The sequence below is a fragment of the Vipera berus genome (assembly GCF_964194415.1).
Source record: "Vipera berus genome assembly, chromosome: 13".
Classification (NCBI taxonomy): Eukaryota; Metazoa; Chordata; class Lepidosauria; order Squamata; family Viperidae; genus Vipera; species Vipera berus.
Genome location: NC_138216.1, coordinates 6970382 through 6987514, shown reverse-complemented (window position 1 = coordinate 6987514; position 17133 = coordinate 6970382). Strand labels below are relative to the sequence as shown.

The window sequence follows — 17133 nt, the reverse complement described above, 5'->3', positions numbered from 1 at the left end:
AACTCGGTTTTTAAGGGAATCTGGCTTCCCCCCCCCCATTGACTTTGCTGGTCAGGTGGTCACAAAAGGGGACACACTGCAACCGTCACAAGTACAAGTCAGCTGCCAAGCATCTGCGTTTTGATCAGGTGACCCTGGGGAATGCTGCAAAGGTTGTAACTGGGAACAACGGTGGTGAGTCACTTTTTTCAGTGCTACTGTAACTTTGAACGGTCAATAAATGAACTAAATGGGGTAAGTCGAGGCCTGCGTCTTATTATCATATTTTACCTTGCTACATGCCTAAGCATCTTTTGGGTCCTTGCTGGGATTCTGCTCTTGCGTTCTTCTCTTAATAAATGTTTCTCGTCCAAACTCTCAGCGACTTATCCAGTGGATTAACTGCCTCTAATCCAGGCTGATTATAAGGAAGCGTATAGCATGGTGATCTCCCTGCAGAACGTAGCTTTATGGATCTTTGGCTATTTTTGTACAGCCTTTGCCTTTAGCCATCAATACCCATCCACATGCAAGAAGATGGAATTTCAATTCTCGGTCATATAATGTGCATGATCAAAAAGGGATGCGCTGTCAATCTCAGCTAAAATTATGTTGCTACAGAAGAACAGTCACTAAATGAACAGTTGTAAACCGAGGACTACCTGTACCATCCTACAGGAGCAGATAGGGTCGGCATGCTCCTGGTCCCTTCCTCTAAATACTGCCATCTGGTGGAAGCTAGGAAGACTGCCTTTTCGGTGGCAGCAGCCCCTGCCCCATTTAATTTTGCCAGGCCTCAACCCTCTTAGTCAGAGGAGTTTTCAAACTTGGCCCTTTGATGACTTGTGGACTTCAGCTCCCAGAATTCCTCAGCCAGCATGCTCTGGCTGAGGAATTCTGAGAGTTGAAGTCCACAAGTCATCAAAGGGCCAAGTTTGAAGACTCCTGCTCTTAGTCTACTGTAAAGCTTTGAAGATCTCCCTTTCCTTCTAAGTGCTTGAACAAAAGACTGAAGTTCATGACGGTTGTTTTTAAGGTGCTTAGTTTTACAGCTTTATTATGATTTTAATGTGTTTTCACTTTTGATTGGCAGCCGTCCAAGAGTTGGTTTTAAGATGGGAGGCTAGATAAATGTTTTAAATCAACAGACACTCAAAACGTATCTCACGTCCCTCAAAGGCCAACAAATAGAGGTGGCGAATACATTTCCAATTCAAAAAAAAAAAGAGCCAAGCTCGAAATTCTCCATTTTGTGTTCAAATCAGTTGCTTTTTTATTTTCAAGGCTTGTTGGGTGATGTTCAGAAATCTACCAAAGGTATCCTATTGAAAAAGAAGCTTTCTGATAACAAACCGTCAGGGTTCAAAGCTGAAACAGGAATTTCAAGCACAAAACAGGAGGCTATTTTGAGCTTGGAAAATTTATGGGACTGTCAGGAGAGTGTCATAACTCTTTCCGTAAGATTAGGACCCTGTTTTCAATTTGAAAAAAAAAAAACACACCAGACGCTCAAAAAGGGTGCTTCAAAGGCAAAATATTTGATACACCACTATTAATTAGAGGAAGCACAAAACGTGTATCGACTTCTTTACATTTAAGTGTCTCAGAATTAATCGACAGGGTTTTCAAGTAGGACAAAGAAAGATTGGGAACGAAAAAGATAATCAGCACTTACGGAAACTGTTATTAACGGCTAAATAATCAGAAAGATCCATTTTGTCCCCCCCCCCCAGTCAGTTAGCTAAGTTGCTAATTTTGCATTCTGTCATGCTCCTTGTAATTTCTGAGAACTACGGATTCCAACCTTGGACTCCTGCCTCCAGCTGATTTCCATATCACTTACCAATTGTTCCTTAAATATTTCAAGGAAGCGGAGAGGGAGGAGGAAGGAAAGAAAAAAACAACAGCACGAACAACAGCCATTTCTGATATCAAGTTGTTGTCTTGCTAAGTCTACCACTTTTCATCCTTACTCCGCTGCTGCACATTTTATTCCTAAATGCCAAACAAGCCTCAACACAACAACGATGCAGCTAGAGTACGTTGGACGACTCTACACAAAGTACAGGTATCGAGTTGCGGTGTTTAGTGGAGACTACTACATGACTTGCAAAATTACATTAGGAACATCTCCGTTTTGCCCAAAGATCCTTGGTTCCCAGGAGATCCTCTTCTTGATATGGGGTAAAAAGCAAAAGAAAGAAAAGAAAAAGAAATTAAGGCAGTTTGCCAACAGATTGTAATTTTCAGTATAAAAGAGGAGCAAAAAAAACAAACCCACATGAAGTGTTTAATTAAGAGCATCTCCTAAGCCCCTGCTTCTCAGTTGGTGTTCTGGATACCACAGAGAAATTTTTGTTATATTTTAAAGGGAACCTAGGAGGGAAGTCGCTTCAACTATAATGTAATAAAACAGCATGCCTGCAAAGCAAAGTCTTCCTTTAAAAATGTGAGCTTTTTATTATGCTGGGATTCAGATATTTTCCTAAAGTAACAGATGGGATTCAGCTACTGCAGGCAGCAGTCCATTTGCAGAAGGAGTCAAAGGACATTTGAAACTATAATATCCATTTACTCACACAAGACAGTTTGCTTAGGAAGCAACATTCAGCAAACAAAGTAAAATATGGAGTCAGCATGAGAAACAAAGTTACTCGAATACAACAACACACACAAAAAATGCTGTTGATTCTTTCCATCAGATTCTCTCAAGCAAACAATGTAAAATATCAAGTCCACGTGAGAAACAAAGTTACTCAGAAACAACACAGACACACACCCAGAGAGAGAGAGAGAGACAAAATGCTGTTGATTCTTTCTTTCAGATTCCACCAAGAGGTCAACCAATCTTTAGGTAACGGCAGTGAAAACTGAAACGATCAAAAGCGACTGAATACGAGGGTGAGCGTGCAAATAAATGAATCTGGATTTCCTGCTTGAGTGCACACTGTACGGTTCTGTTAAGAAGAAATCCGCTTGCGCAATTCTATTGTCAAGCAACCACATCCATTTACTCCACCATCAGCACAAAGGAGGCAAGCATCCTGTCACTTAGCTCTGAAAAACGGACTGACAGCCAGTTCAGACAGCAAGTTGACGTTTAACAAAAGGCTTAACCTACATCTTCATTCCCACTTTCACAAGCGAAGCAAAAACAACAACAACCCCACAGCACTTGGGAAGATGCAGAAGGGTTTACACCTCGAAGTAAGAGATATAGGAGTGTGTCTATGGAGACTCTCCATCATCCAGATCATGGTTGCCCCCAAAGGTGCTTTTCAAAAGGCAACTGGACTTTTCTTGGGTGTTTTTTCCCCCTCCCTTGAAGACATTTCGCTTCTCCGCCAAGAAGCTTCTTCAGTTCTGAAGAACTGAACAGAACTGAAGAAGCTTCTTGGAGTAGAAGCAAAATGTCTTCAAGGGGGGGGAAACCCCCCCCCAAGAAAGTCCAGTTGCCTTTCGAAAAACACCTTTGGGAGAAATAGGAAGGCGTCCCTGAGCAGGTAAGAGAGTGGCCGGAATCACATCAACTCCTTAAGAAAACTGGAAGACTCTGAGTAAATACAGAGTGCCTAAAGCTTCATTTAACCTCTTAAGAAAAGTGGCAGAGTGTCTCTGGGCGGGTACAGAGTGCCCAGAGCCACACACCATCCCCTGAAGAAAATGGATAAAAGGCAAAAGATTTATATGATCTGAAGAGAAACTAGGGAATATTTTTTTTATTTTATTTTTTTATTTTAATTCCATTTATATCCCGCCCTTCTCCGAAGACTCAGGGCGGCTTACAAGCTTAACAGTAGCCTTCACTCTATGTATATGCCTGCTTATTAGGGCTTTCACACACACCCCAAGCGGCATTATTACAAAGTCAGCTTAATTGCCCCCAACAATCTGGGTCTTCATATTGGCAGAGCGCCTCTGAATTGGTACAAAGGGTCTCTAGAGAGTCTCCTTAAGAAAGCTGGCAAAGCCTCTGAGCGGGTGCTGAGTGCCCATAGCCGTATCAGCTCCTGGCTAAAATTGGCAGAGCGCCTCTGAGCGGGCGCTCAGAGTGACTGAAAACCTCCTCAACCTCTTAAGGAAAATGGGCAGAGTTTATTTATTTATTTATTTATTTATTTATTTATTTAATTTCTATACCGCCCTTCTCCCGAAAGGACTCAGGGCGGTGTACAGGGCCATAAAATGCAATAAAATACAATATAGAAAAGTTAAAATGAGAATTAAACAGAATAGCCCAATTGCAATGCCCTCTCGGCAGGCAAAGAGCGCCCAGGGCCAAAACAAAGCCCCTTAATAAAAAAAAAATGGGCAGAGAGCCTCTGAGCGGGGACAGAGCGCTTCCTGCCACCACCGCCTCCCCCCCAAAAAAAAACAGCAGTGCCCGTCGTTCCCAAAGCAGGAAAAGTGCCTCTGAGAGAGTGCAGAGCGCCCTGCCCGTAGGAAAGCCAAGCCAAGCCAAGCCAGGAAGGGCCACCAAAGCAAGGAACCAAAGCCGAGGAGGGACAGAGGACCTCTGAGCATACGCCAAGCGCCGGGAGCATTCGAAATATTTGATACACCACTATTAATTAGAGGAAGCACAAAACGTGTATCGACTTCTTTACATTTCAGTGTCTCAGAATTAATCGACAGGGTTTTCAAGTAGGACAAAGAAAGATCGGGAACCAGAAAGCTAATCAGCACTTACGGAAACTGTTATTAACGGCTAAATAATCAGAAAGATCCATTTTGTTCCCCCCAGAGTAAGTTAGCTAAGTTGCTAATTTTGCATTCTGTCATGCTCGTTGTGATTTCTGAGAACTACGGATTCCAACCTTGGACTCCTGCCTCCAGCTGATTTCCATATCAGTTACCAATTGTTCCTTAAATATTTCAAGGAAGCGGAGAGGGAGGAGGAAGGAAAGAGAAAAAACAACAACACGAACAACAGCCATTTCTGATATCAAGTTGTTGTCTTGCTAAGTCTACCACTTTTCATCCTTACTCCGCTGCTGCACATTTTATTCCTAAATGCCAAACAAGCCTCAACGCAACAACGATGCAGCTAGAGCAGCCTTTTCCAACCTTAGGAACTTGAAGATGCGTGGACTTCAACTCCCAGAATTCCCCAGCCAGCATAGCTGGCTGGGGAATTCTGGGAGTTGAAGTCCACGCATCTTCAAGTTTCTAAGGTTGGAAAAGGCTGAGCTAGAGTACGTTGGACGACTCTACACAAAGTACAGGGATCGAGTTGCGGTGTTTAGCGGAGACTACTACAGGACTTGCAAAATTACATTAGGAACATCTCCCGTTTTGCCCAAAGCAAGGAACCAAAGCCGAGGAGGGACAGAGGACCTCTGAGCATACGCCAAGCGCCGGGAGCATTCGAGGGACTTGGAGGTCTCACCACGGGCAAGGGCACCCCTGGGCATGTGCAGAGCGCCTCTTCCTCCTCCCTCCCCCCCCCCTCCCTCCTCGGCAGCCCCACTCACCGCTCATGGTGCCCGCGAAGCTGGAGCAACTCGCCCCCCCCCCCACCGCCACCGCCCGGACTCCAAGAGCAGGGCGGCAGCCGCCGCCGCCGCCACCGGAAGTGACCCTCCACTCCGGAAGCAAAACACGCGGAACCCGGAAGCGTCCTGCAAAGAGTGGGATACTCATCTCGGGGGGCGGGGGATGGATCGTGTCTTGGGTGCCCCTCCCCCTTCCTTGGTGGTGGGGGAGATATAGGAACCCCCCCCCCCGCCCCAATCTCGGAGAAGGATGAATACCAGGATAAGACAGGGCTCTTCAAACCTGGCCCTTTGGATGCCTTGTGGACTTCAACTCCCAGAATTCCTCAAGCCAGGCTGAGGAATTCTGGGCGTTGAAGTCCACAAGCCATCAAAAGGGCCAGGTTTGAAGACCCCCCAGATAAGATAAGATAAGATAAATCTTTATTGTCACTTTTTACTGTGGGCCCAGCGGCACGCATCAAAAATGACATTTAGTGGGCCCGCTCTCAAAGTGAAACCCATACATTATTATTATTATTATTATTATTATTATTATTATTATTATTATTATTATTATTATTATTATTATTATTATTATTATTAATTAAATTTTTATACCGCCCTTCTCCCGAAGGACTCAGGGCGGTGTACAGGGCAATAAATATCAAAATATACATACAAAAGTTAAAAAGGAATTAAATAATTATGCCCAATATAAAACAATGATTAAAACAATGTTAAAACCAAATCCAAACCCCAACCCCATCAAACCAGGCCGGATTGTTCAGTGACACACGCCTAAAACATACTATACACAACATATGTATAGACCCACACCCCTACGTATACATAACAATAAAATATTAAATCTTGAATATATAACGGAAGGAGAAAGCCTGGGATAACAGATTTGGAAGGGATCTTGGAGGTCTTCTAGTCCAGCTGCCTTATGAAAAATTCTTCCCTTCCTTCTTCCCCTCTTCTTGTGCAATTAGTTCACAGGGTGTAATAAGATGGAGGGTTTGTGTCACTGTGAGTTGGGGGGTGGGGGCACGAAGGGAGGCTCAGCCAATCTCAATGTATACATGGTTGGACTTTGACAATAAAGGTTCATTCATTCATTCATTCACGTTTTTTATAGCGATCGTGACAGCCATCCCAGTCACCAGGCCAGTTGGGAGAAGCAGCCAGGCTTGTCCTTGGGAACACAGGTTCCATTATCCCCAGCCACCAGCCGGAGGGAGGAGAGGGGAAGTGAATGGAGAGAGTGCTTCCTCCTCTGGGGTGTTTTGGGGAAAAAGGACGGTCAGGGACAAAAAGGGTTAGGCGACGCGGATGGCCTGCAGGTTTCATCCATTAAAGGAAAAGGAAAAAGAAATAAAAATTAAGCAGGCAAAGCGCCACGTTTTCATTCCCTTTCTTCACTCAGAGGCTGAAATGTTGATAAATATGGCTGCAGATGGGGGTGGGGGGTGTTATCCTTCTTGGTGCATTAGATTATTTGGGTATAAGAAAATAGAAGAACTGTCTGTGGAGATTCTCAGTCATCCAGGTCATGGTTGTCCCAAAGGTTCTTTTTGCAGGAGGCAACTTTGAAGACATTCTGCTTCTCACGCAAGAGTTTTCTTCAGCTCAGAGCTGAAAATGCTGAAAATTGTATGACTCAAGAGTGACATCCAGTGATAGTTACGGGGGGGGGGGGAAAGTTTCCCGATTTGTCACATGCCACTGGCAGTAAAAACAAAACAAAAAACTAGATACATTAGATGGAAAAGTAGCAGTAGCTTTCAAATGGATTTTAGCTCATTTTCTTCTTCTAATAACAACTGATACAGGTAGTCCTCATTTAGAGACTGCCTCGTATAGGACCGTTCCTAGTTACGAGGGTGATCAAAAAGTAACTTTGCACTAATCCTCACTTTTACGACCTTCACAGGTTTGTGAAGCAAAGCCAGATCACAAGCACAGTACTTTTGCTTAGCTGCCACTTTGCTGAATAACTGAGTTGCTAGTTCTGTACAATTCCATTTTTTCCCCATCTTCAGATCTCAAGGCAGCTTTAGGTACAGGTAATCCTTGACTTATGACCATATGTTATAAGGAACTTTTTGTGAAAAAGCAAGGTGGATATTAAGTGAGTCACCCTTACTTTTATGACTTTTCTGCCACAATTGTCAAGTGGATCACGTAGTGAAGGAAATCCAGTTTCCCTCCCATTGATTTGCTGGTGAGAAGCTGGCTGTGATGGTCACAAATGGCAATCACTTGACTTTGATTCAAGCAGTGATTCAAGCATAATTCTCCCAAATTATACTTGCAAAGCCTGAAAATCAGTTTAATCATGTAAAGCTACATGCTTTTACTACTTACTATTACATCACACCGTGTCAAAACACAGTTCGTTTGGTTTTGGCTGAGCACGATGCCTAAATCCCGGCCACTGTGACTTATAAACTGTGGCGCATCGCTTTTAAAAGCGTTCAGTGAACCACGATTCTTAAAGCACGCTGATGTGTTCAATGAACCATAGTTTACTCAACACCATACTCGGGACTGGTATAAGTAAAACTATGAACGTGTTTAAGTAAAGCGAAGTTCACTGAACATTGAATTAGCAAGTCCAGCAAACACAGCCACTATCATTCAGCCTAACCTACCTCACAGGGCTGTTGTAAGGATAACACGAAGCAAAAGACTTGTTCAAGGAAAGGCGAGTGAGAAATTAATCTAAAAATAAATAAATAAGTGCAACCACTTCACATCCTTGGAAAATATTTTATTCTCCTTCCCGGTGTTCAGCTTAACCTACCTCACAGGGCTGTTGTAAGGATAACACGAAGCAAAAGACTTGTTCAAGGAAAGGCGAGTGAGAAATTAATCTAAAAATAAATAAATAAGTGCAACCACTTCACATCCTTGGAAAACATTTTATTCTCCTTCCCGGTGTTCAGCTTAACCTACCTCACAGGGCTGTTGTAAGGATAACACGAAGCAAAAGACTAATCTAAAAATAAATAAATAAGTGCAACCACTTCACATCCTTGGAAAACATTTTATTCTCCTTCCCGGTGTTCAGCTTAACCTACCTCACAGGGCTGTTGTAAGGATAACACGAAGCCAAAGACTTGTTCAAGGAAAGGCGAGTGAGAAATTAATCTAAAAATAAATAAATAAGTGCAACCACTTCACATCCTTGGAAAACATTTTATTCTCCTTCCCGCTGTTCAGCCTAACCTACCTCACAGGGCTGTTGTAAGGATAACACGAAGCCAAAGACTTGTTCAAGGAAAGGCGAGTGAGAAATTAATCTAAAAAAAAATAAGTGCAACCACATCCTTGGAAAACATTTTATTCTCCTTCCTGGTGACGTGTCTCACGAATCTCTCGCTTTTCGAGCGCAAGCCACCTTTCCTCCACGAAATACATCCTTATTACCGCTCAACTCCCACTTCCTTGCAACAACGCCTCCTTTGCAGCAGAAATCAGGGGAAGAAAATAGAATCCTCATTGATTCTCTTTCTTCCGGAGAGGGAAGATCGGAGAAACAAAAGAGCGCGTGCGCAAGGCAGAACCGCGCGATGGCTGCTGGGCATTGTGGGTTTTTTTTCCCCTGTTTTTTTTTTTTTTTTTGCAGAGACTCGGAAGAATCCCACGCCGGCGCAAGGGAGGAGAGCAAGCCGTGAGTTTGTGCTTCCCGTGTTGCCGCCACCCAAGTTCCTTACTGCGGGCGCGAAGGCCTTTCGGGAGTTGTAGTCCTGGCTCCCGGCGGCGCCCATCCGTTGCCAGGGTTTACGCGCGGACGCAGGACTACCCAGCGTCCGGGGCGACGCCCGCGCCTGCGCGCGGAGGACGGAAAAGGAAAAAAAAAAAAACCAGGCGTACGGCAGCTGAGGGAGGCCATACTGCGTCGGGGCGGAGGGGCGCACGCGGAGCGTGGCCGGAGCGAGGACTGGGTCGCTGCCGCCGCCGCCGCCGCCGCCGCCGCCGCCTGCCGCCCTCCGTCCGTCCTCGCCGCCGTCGCCGCCGCTCCGGGCTCTCCTTCCTTTCCTTCCCCGCCGGGGAGGCGCTTGGGCCGCAGCGAGGCTGGTGAGGGGCACAAAATGGAGGCGAACGGCAGCGGGAGCAGCAGCGACTCGGCGCCCGATTGCTGGGACCAGGCCGACCTCGAGCCGGGCAGCGGAAGCCTCGCCGCCGCCGCCGACGTGGAGGAGCGAGAGGAGGAGGAGGAGGAGAAGGAAGCCGCGACGGCGGCGACGGCGGCCGGTTCGGCCCAGCTGGAAGGCGAGGAGGAGCAGCAGCAGCAGCTGCTGGGCGCGGCCTTCAGCCGGCACCTCAACGTCAACGCCAAGCCCTTCGTGCCCAACGTCCACGCCGCCGAGTTCGTGCCGGCTTTCCTGAGGGGCAGCCCGGGCCAGACCGCGCCGACGCCCCCCTCGCCGCCGCCCCTCTCCTCCTCCTCCTCCTCCTCCTCGCTGACACACGGTGAGCCCGCGGAACGGCCCGACACGGGAGAGGGGGGGGTCGTCTTTCTAAAGCGAGCCCAATTAGGTCTGACTAAGAACACCCCCTCCCCCATTGTTGTCCTCTGCCTTGGCGGTGGGGGGGGGTTGTTTAGGCAGTTCGGGGTGGGGTGGGGTCCCTTCCGTCTCTTTTCATGCCCCCCCCCACTCACACACGCAAAGTAACCTTGCGAGGGAGTCAGAAAGCCCCGTTCCGCCCCCCCCCCAGGAACCCCCATGGCTGAGAAGGGATGCAAACCTGGCCTTGCCCCCCCCCCATTCTTTCCAATGGGGTGCTGCCATACACACACACACACACACACACCCCTTAATATATTGGGAGTCGACCTGGGAAAGGAGGGTTGGTTGCCTCTTAAAAGGCTTTGAAAAGGTGACCGGCGGTAGGGAGTTTCTCCCAAAAAAACGGGGCTCAGCAGAGCAAGGATTGTGCCCTGAAGATGTCCCTAAACAGCCCTGCGAGGTAGGTCAGTGTCTAAACCAGGGGTGTCCGGCCTTGGCAACTTTTAAGACCGGCCGACTTCGACTCCCAGAATTCCCCAGCTAGCTGTGCCAGGCTTAAAGTTGCCAAAGTTGGCCACACACACACACACACAGGGTTCAATTCTGGGAGTTGAAGTCCACCAGTCTTTAAGTTGCCAAGGTTGGACACACACACACACACACACACACACACACACAGAGTTCAATTCTGGGAGTTGAAGTCCACCAGTCTTTAAGTTGCTGAGGTTGGGCACCCCTGGTTCAGTTCTGGGAGTTGAAGTCCAACAGTCTTTAAGTTGCCCAGGTTGGACACACACACACACACACACACACACACACACACACGGTTCAATTCTGGGAGTTGAAGCCCACCAGTCTTGTAAGTTGCCAAGGTTGGACACACACACACACACACACACACACACACACACGGTTCAATTCTGGGAGTTGAAGTCCACCAGTCTTTTTAAGTTGCTGAGGTTGGGCACCCCTGGTTCAGTTCTGGGAGTTGAAGTCCACCAGTCTTTAAGTTGCCAAGGTTGGACACACACACACACACGCACACGGTTCAATTCTGGGAGTTGAAGTCCACCAGTCTTTAAGTTGCCAAGGTTGGACACACACACACACACACACACACATATGGTTCAGTTCTGGGAGTTGAAGTCCACCAATCTTTAAGTTGCTGAGGCTGGACACACACACACACACACACACACACACACTGTTCAGTTCTGGGAGTTGAAGTCCATCAGTCTTGTAAGTTGCCACGGTTGCCGCCCCCCCCCCCTCTAAACCCAGGAGGAAGAGTCAGTTAGCCTGAGGACATCCTGGCTTGGAGAGGCTGGCCTTCTGCTCCCTTCCCTTCTGAGAATTAGACAGCTTGATGTTCGCAAGATGGCTTGACCCATATTTTCTGGGCATCTGCCAAGGTGGCACAATTGGGGTTCCACTCCGAAACTCCCTGAGGAGCCAAACAGGTTGCCCTGGTTCTTAGCCTTTTGCCCCACTTGTTTGAAGAGGAGAAGGGCAGGGATTAAAAAAAAAAGGTAATCATCCTAGCCATCCCAGGGGCGTCTGAACAGAGATGGCCATCGAGGCAACCTCCTTGAAGACTTTCAGAGGGACGTTTTCAGAGTTCAACCTTCAGCAGTGGGGATAGGAGAGCTTCCCGGTGATTCTGCAAGACAGGTTTTCCCTGCTTGTGGTAGAGCATTCAGCCCTCTACTGAGGAGGAGGCTGTGCCAAGAAATGACTCAAGAAATGGCCTGTGATGCAATCTTGATCAGTGGAGAGACTTCACCTTTTTTGGGGGGGGGAGGGCGATAGAGAAAGGGGGGAAAAGTATTTCCTGGTAGTCCAGCGGTTGCTGTGAAAACGCCCAGAGGACTCTCTTCACTCTCAAGGCACTTTTCAAAATAGGCTGTTGGTTGCTGCTGATTTTTCTTGACTTTTTTCCACAAGGTTAACTACTCCCTTTCGGGGGTAAAACTCAGATCTTTGAGATAACATAGGCTCAGGAAATTAAAAAGAGGTGGGCTCTCTTTTCAGGGCTGTATAGGCTGGTTCAGTTACTCGTAGGCCTGCAAGCCTCAGGGCGACAAAAAAAGTAAAAAGTGTTTTAAAAAGAGGAGGAAGAAAAAAAATTATAAAAGAGCCCTAAGACCTTTTATCATTCGCGGTTCTGATGTTCCAGAACCTTCAGATTTCCAACGTTTCGGCAAAACCGGCCTTGCGAAGAGGTGATTGCGGAATTCAATTTTCTCCTTTGGGGATTTCAGAAAAGTTAACGTAAAGCGCTTAGATAATCCCCCATGTTTTCACTCACTGTCTTATTGAAGCCCCTCGTCTGAAATGTGTTCATAACGTTCTTGTGCACTTTTGCCTTAGATTTTAGATAAGTGCCTACGTACAGCTGCTTAGCCTAAGTTAGGTTCCTGGTGTCCTCCACGTGTTTTACATTTCCAACTTCCCAGCCAGTCTAAAGGCACAAGAATGCTGGATTTAAAGTCTTCATTTTTCTGCGGGCCACTAGTTTACTTTCCTGCCCCAGCGTCAATCATACTTGACCCTTTTAAGTATCAATGGAAAGTGATGCCCTCAATTGCTCTTCAATCCAGTTTGGCGTTTCGGCCCACCCAGGACCTTCCAATAAAGTGAGGGCATTCCAGGACCTCTTCATTAAACGCTCATCTTTTGGGCGGAAGGATGGGTGCCTTCTCTGTTGCACCCCCCCACCATTCTCTAAAACAGCTTTCCTTTCCCACCCCACCCCACCCCAAAGATAAGGCCATGAAGATATGGCTTTAGCCGCGAAAGCCAGTTTGGCTGACTCTCTCAGCCCAGTCCACTTCACAGGGTGGTTGTGGGGAAAATTAGGAGGACGTTTTTGTGGGATATGTTCTGACGAACCCAGCCAAGTAAAAACTCCTTCGAGTCTCTCCGAACTCTTAATGTAAAACTTTTCAGCACACGTGCAAGCAAAACCAGCTGTAGAACCCCCCCCCCCATCCCATCTAGTAAAGGTATAGAATTCCCTCTCCTCCTCTTCATCCGTCAGGTCAGGTTGCCCAATTAGGTGGGAAAATATTGTTGTCAGAAAGTGTCTCTGGCTTTAGCCAGACACCTGGTAATTGTCCTTGGTTCTCACGGTCTGCTTTCTTGATCTTCCAAAGTCTGCAGTCTAAGCCCTTTCCCTCCCCCCCCCCCCAAGTTCGTTGTCAAGCTGAAAAGCAATAATCGTCAGACCAGCCAAAATGCGCTTCGAACTTGACAGTCACCTTGCGTTATTTGCAAAAGCAGTAAAGGCAGGACATAAAATAAATAAGGAGAGCATCTTCTCCTAGCGTTGCAGAAAGTCTGGAAAACCTTGGGGTTGATGTTTGTTATTTGCCTAGGCTCCCTGTTTGGTTGATTTTGTTTTATTGGGTCATTTTAGCCTGGCCTGTATGGTCCGATGAAATGTTTCTAGTTGGGTTTGTTTTTACAAAACTAGGTTTGTACACCGCCCAGAGTCCATTGGAGTTGGGCGGCGAATAACATTTAAAATGAGCATTTGTTTTATGGGGCAAACTCTTCAGTAAGTTAGATATGTAGAGATATCCATTGTACCTTGCAAGAAGAATTGATTCCAGGTATGGAAGACCTGATTAGTTGTCTGTCTGTCTGTCTGTCTGTCTCTCTCTCTCTCTCTTTTTTTTTTTAATATCAGATTATCAGTAGGCAGGTTCATATACTTATCTGCCCAATCATTTCTTCTTCTTTTTTTAAATCATCTTGCCAGCGTGTAAATGAGCAGGGAACCTTTCTTTATATGCAATGTTTCATTCAGGTTGGAGATTTCTGGCTTGTTATAACCCCCTACGAGTCTTTAAAAAATTGGAATCCAGGACTTCATGCTTTTATTAACTTTATTAAATATTTAGCCAACTGCTTAGAGGTGCCCTACTTTAACTGTTGCTTCGGGGAGAGAAATTCTCTGTGTGAGATGATTTATTTAGGTAGCTACTTGCTTGCATTATTCTGTTGTTTGATCTCAACGAGACAGAATTCTTCCAACTTCCAAACGTCGTCTTTTGAGGGCTATCCAAAGCACGTGTGTCCATCTGCACACACAACAAATTTCTGAAGCCGTTTTGTGAAATGCCTTGTTTCTAATAACGAAACCACCGTTTTAGCATTTTGCAAAGTTTCTTCAGTTTGAAGTAAAAAGTACAACAAGCTGAAGCGGTCCTAAAAAAGGTTTCTAGAACACACAAAGCAACAGCTTCTCCCCCTTTTGCACTCAAAGGGAACCCTTCCTGAAATTCCACCCAGGGAACATTTCGCACACCTCTGCCAAGTGTGAGGATAGTAAACAGACATTTGATGTAGTCATCCCCATGGGGGTGATGCTCAAGGCTGAAATAAAAGGTAGAATGAAGCTTAAAGATGCAGATAAATCCTGTGTTAGTTTCTTTTCATCCTGTTTGGCTAACGGAGCAGAAAAGCAATGGAGACTCTGAAAAGAGTGCGGAAAAGAGCAACGAAGATCCTTTTGGGGCTGGGGGCTAAAATATATGAACAAAAACGAGGGGTAAGGCAGGACAAGAAGCAACGGATGGAAAATAATCAAAGAGAGAAGCAACCTAGAACTAAGGAGAAACTTCCTGACAGTGGGAACAATTAACCAGTGGAACCACTTGCCTTCATCCAGTTAGCAAAACAGGACGAAAAGAAGCTAACACAGGGTTTATCTTGTCCTGCCTTCAGGTGCTTTGGGAAATAAGCGAGTGAGTGCTCCACAACTGGAGGGTTTTCAAGAAGAGACTGGACAGCCATTTGTCTGGAATTGTATAGGGTCTCCCGCCTGAGCAGGGGGTTGGACTAGATGACCTCCAAGGTGCCTTCCAACTCTTTGCTATTCTGTCGAAAGGTGTGCAAGGAAAGTTAAGATGCCATCCAGTCTGCACTGCAGAATTTTGCAAATGTAATTGCTGCCATTTCAGGATAGCGGCAGGTCTGACATCTCTTTTACTCCGCGTTGAACATAAAGATACTGGCTGAGTTGCCGCGAAAGGCATGTTTTATTTTTTATTTTATTTTTTATTTTAATTCCATTTATATCCCACCCTTCTCCAAAGACTCAGGGCGGCTTACAAGCTTATCAACCAGCGTACAGAAACGCAGGCTGTGCCTCCAAAAAGGGTGTGGAAGCCCATGCTTTGCCCTTAAAACAGATTGGGACTGGGGTGCCCCACAGGTTGCAGAATAAAGAGGATGGGATTCCCCCCCCCCCTTTTCATCTTTAATGAACCTTGATGGGAGAAGAGCCTCCGGCAGCTAGGTAAACATTTCTCCCTTATTCAGGGTCAGTAAGTTGCTGAGCGATTGTGACCTGTTTTGTAGGCAGATAATCATCTGATAATCATCTAGTCATGCCGGCCACATGACCACGGAGACGTCCTCGGACAAGCGCTGGCTCTTCGGCTTTGAAACGGAGATGAGCACCGGCCCCTAGAGTCGGAAACGACTAGCACGCATGTGCGGGGGAACCTTTACCTTTACCTTTAATCATCTGAAGATTACAAAAGTGATTTTGCACCAAAGAAAGCGCAAAAATATAAAGGAAAACAACAACAAGGGTCTGCTAGCAGTTCTTCCAGCTAACAAATTTTACTAAAAGCGTAAGGTTTTGTGAGCGGCAGCTCACCAGTTGACCAGAGGCAGGAAACGTAGCTCGCGAAAGCTTGTGCCTTTTAATAAAATTTGGAAAAACTACTAGCAGATTCCCGATTTCCCCCCCCCCCACACCATAATAACACGTCTCTTCTCCAATAAAGAAAGTACAGTGACTCTAATTGGACTTCATTAAGTGCTTAGCTTTCACTTAGACTTGATTCAGTCATGACAGAGAAGGTTATTCCTGTTTTCCTGCTTAGCTCACATTTGTGTGTGTGTGTGTGTGTGTGTGTGTGTGTCTTTTTGGTGCCGCTTGCTTCAGTCTCTGCAGAATGGCGGTAATAATTGATAACATAGCCCAGAGTAATCTGCTCAAGGGCTTCCAACTCAAGCTATCTTATACAGAGTGGGCAAATGCTTTTTTACAAGTTTGGTAGAACACCATCCAGTGTTTGTACAAAAAAAAAAATTCCTTTGCAAAGAGAATGGAAAAATCCTGCAGATTTAAGTATTTACCGCAGCCAGGTTGTGCAATAGTCACAAACACATCAGAATTTGATGCAACTTTTATTCTGCTCTTCCAAAAGAATATGAGGTCACAGTTTCCCTGCCTTGATAGTTTTCAAGAGTTAATTCTCTCAAAACATTACTTGTCGGGATTGGATGTTCCTGAAAGGATGATTAATCATTAAGAAATGTGCTGAACTTTTTTTTTTCCCCTTTAACCGGAACTTGATTGTGCTCTGGATCCAGATATTTCGTGAATATCTATGGATCTCAATAGCTTTTAAGGTGCGAAGATGTTGAGTTGGATTTGTTCAGCCCTGACAGCTTTGTATAATGTTCCTCCTGGAAAATGGAAGAGTAGCATTGTTGAAACATGTCTTATTTGGGAAAGGAAACAACATTCTAGAGTATTTTGAAGGAAGTATGCTGGCTGGGGAATTCTGGGAGTTGAAGCCATCAAGTGTTCAAACTTTGGCCAAGGTTGGATGCCGTTGAGTTGAAACAAAGGCAGGGGAACGAGACTGGATAGCCATTTGTCCGGAATGGAACAAGGGGTCTCCAATCATCCAAAAACCCCAGCTTTGTTCTTGAATTTTCCCTGGAGTTGCACCAAATATTTATTTATTTTTTTTGAAGGGGCGTCGGCAGAATCGTCACACGAAGGCCTGCCGTCTTGTGAAGGTAATACATTTTCTTTTTTGTGTGTATGTGAGACAAACGTAAGGCTGAGCTATTGGGATTAGGAAGCACATTGGTGAAGCCGTTAGACAATGAGAAGTAATCTAGAACATCATAGGCCTCTACGTGAGATCTGCCCCCACCTTCTTGGCCTTCTGACAGGGCCTCAAAACCTGGCTCTGGTTACCTGGCTTGGGGCCCCAATGGAGGCATTTCATGCTGGAGGTGGTTAGTGGATTAAAAAGCAGATCCTCTCTTACCCCAAGCTGTTGTGTCCTGGTTCCTATCTTAGCTCATTTTTATTAGCTTGATGTTTTATACTGTTGCTTTTG

The 17133-nt window shown here is 45.9% G+C and overlaps 2 protein-coding genes across 8 annotated transcripts in view; one reads left to right on the top strand and one right to left on the bottom strand.

The window, feature by feature from the left end:
• The window catches only part of SNX29 (sorting nexin 29), a 126202-nt gene extending 120648 nt beyond the window's left edge, over positions 1 to 5554 (bottom strand). For 5 of the 6 annotated variants that reach the window (XR_014027795.1, XR_014027796.1, XM_081338278.1 and 2 more), the window contains exon 1: positions 5454 to 5554. Coding sequence is in view for 3 of the 6 variants with exons in the window: in XM_081338278.1 (XP_081194404.1) it covers positions 5454 to 5460 (7 nt within the window). In the remaining 3 variants the exon portion in view is untranslated. The remainder of the gene's footprint in view (positions 1 to 5453) is intronic. The other variant, XM_081338280.1, reaches the window with a different exon arrangement.
• A 3784-nt stretch (positions 5555 to 9338) lies between these two features.
• The window catches only part of GSPT1 (G1 to S phase transition 1), a 25618-nt gene continuing 17823 nt past the window's right edge, over positions 9339 to 17133 (top strand). For both annotated transcript variants that reach the window (XM_081338283.1, XM_081338282.1), the window contains exons 1-2: positions 9339 to 9938; positions 16760 to 16804. In XM_081338283.1, coding sequence (XP_081194409.1) covers positions 9557 to 9938; positions 16760 to 16804 — 427 coding nt within the window. In that variant the 5' untranslated portion in view covers positions 9339 to 9556. The remainder of the gene's footprint in view (positions 9939 to 16759; positions 16805 to 17133) is intronic.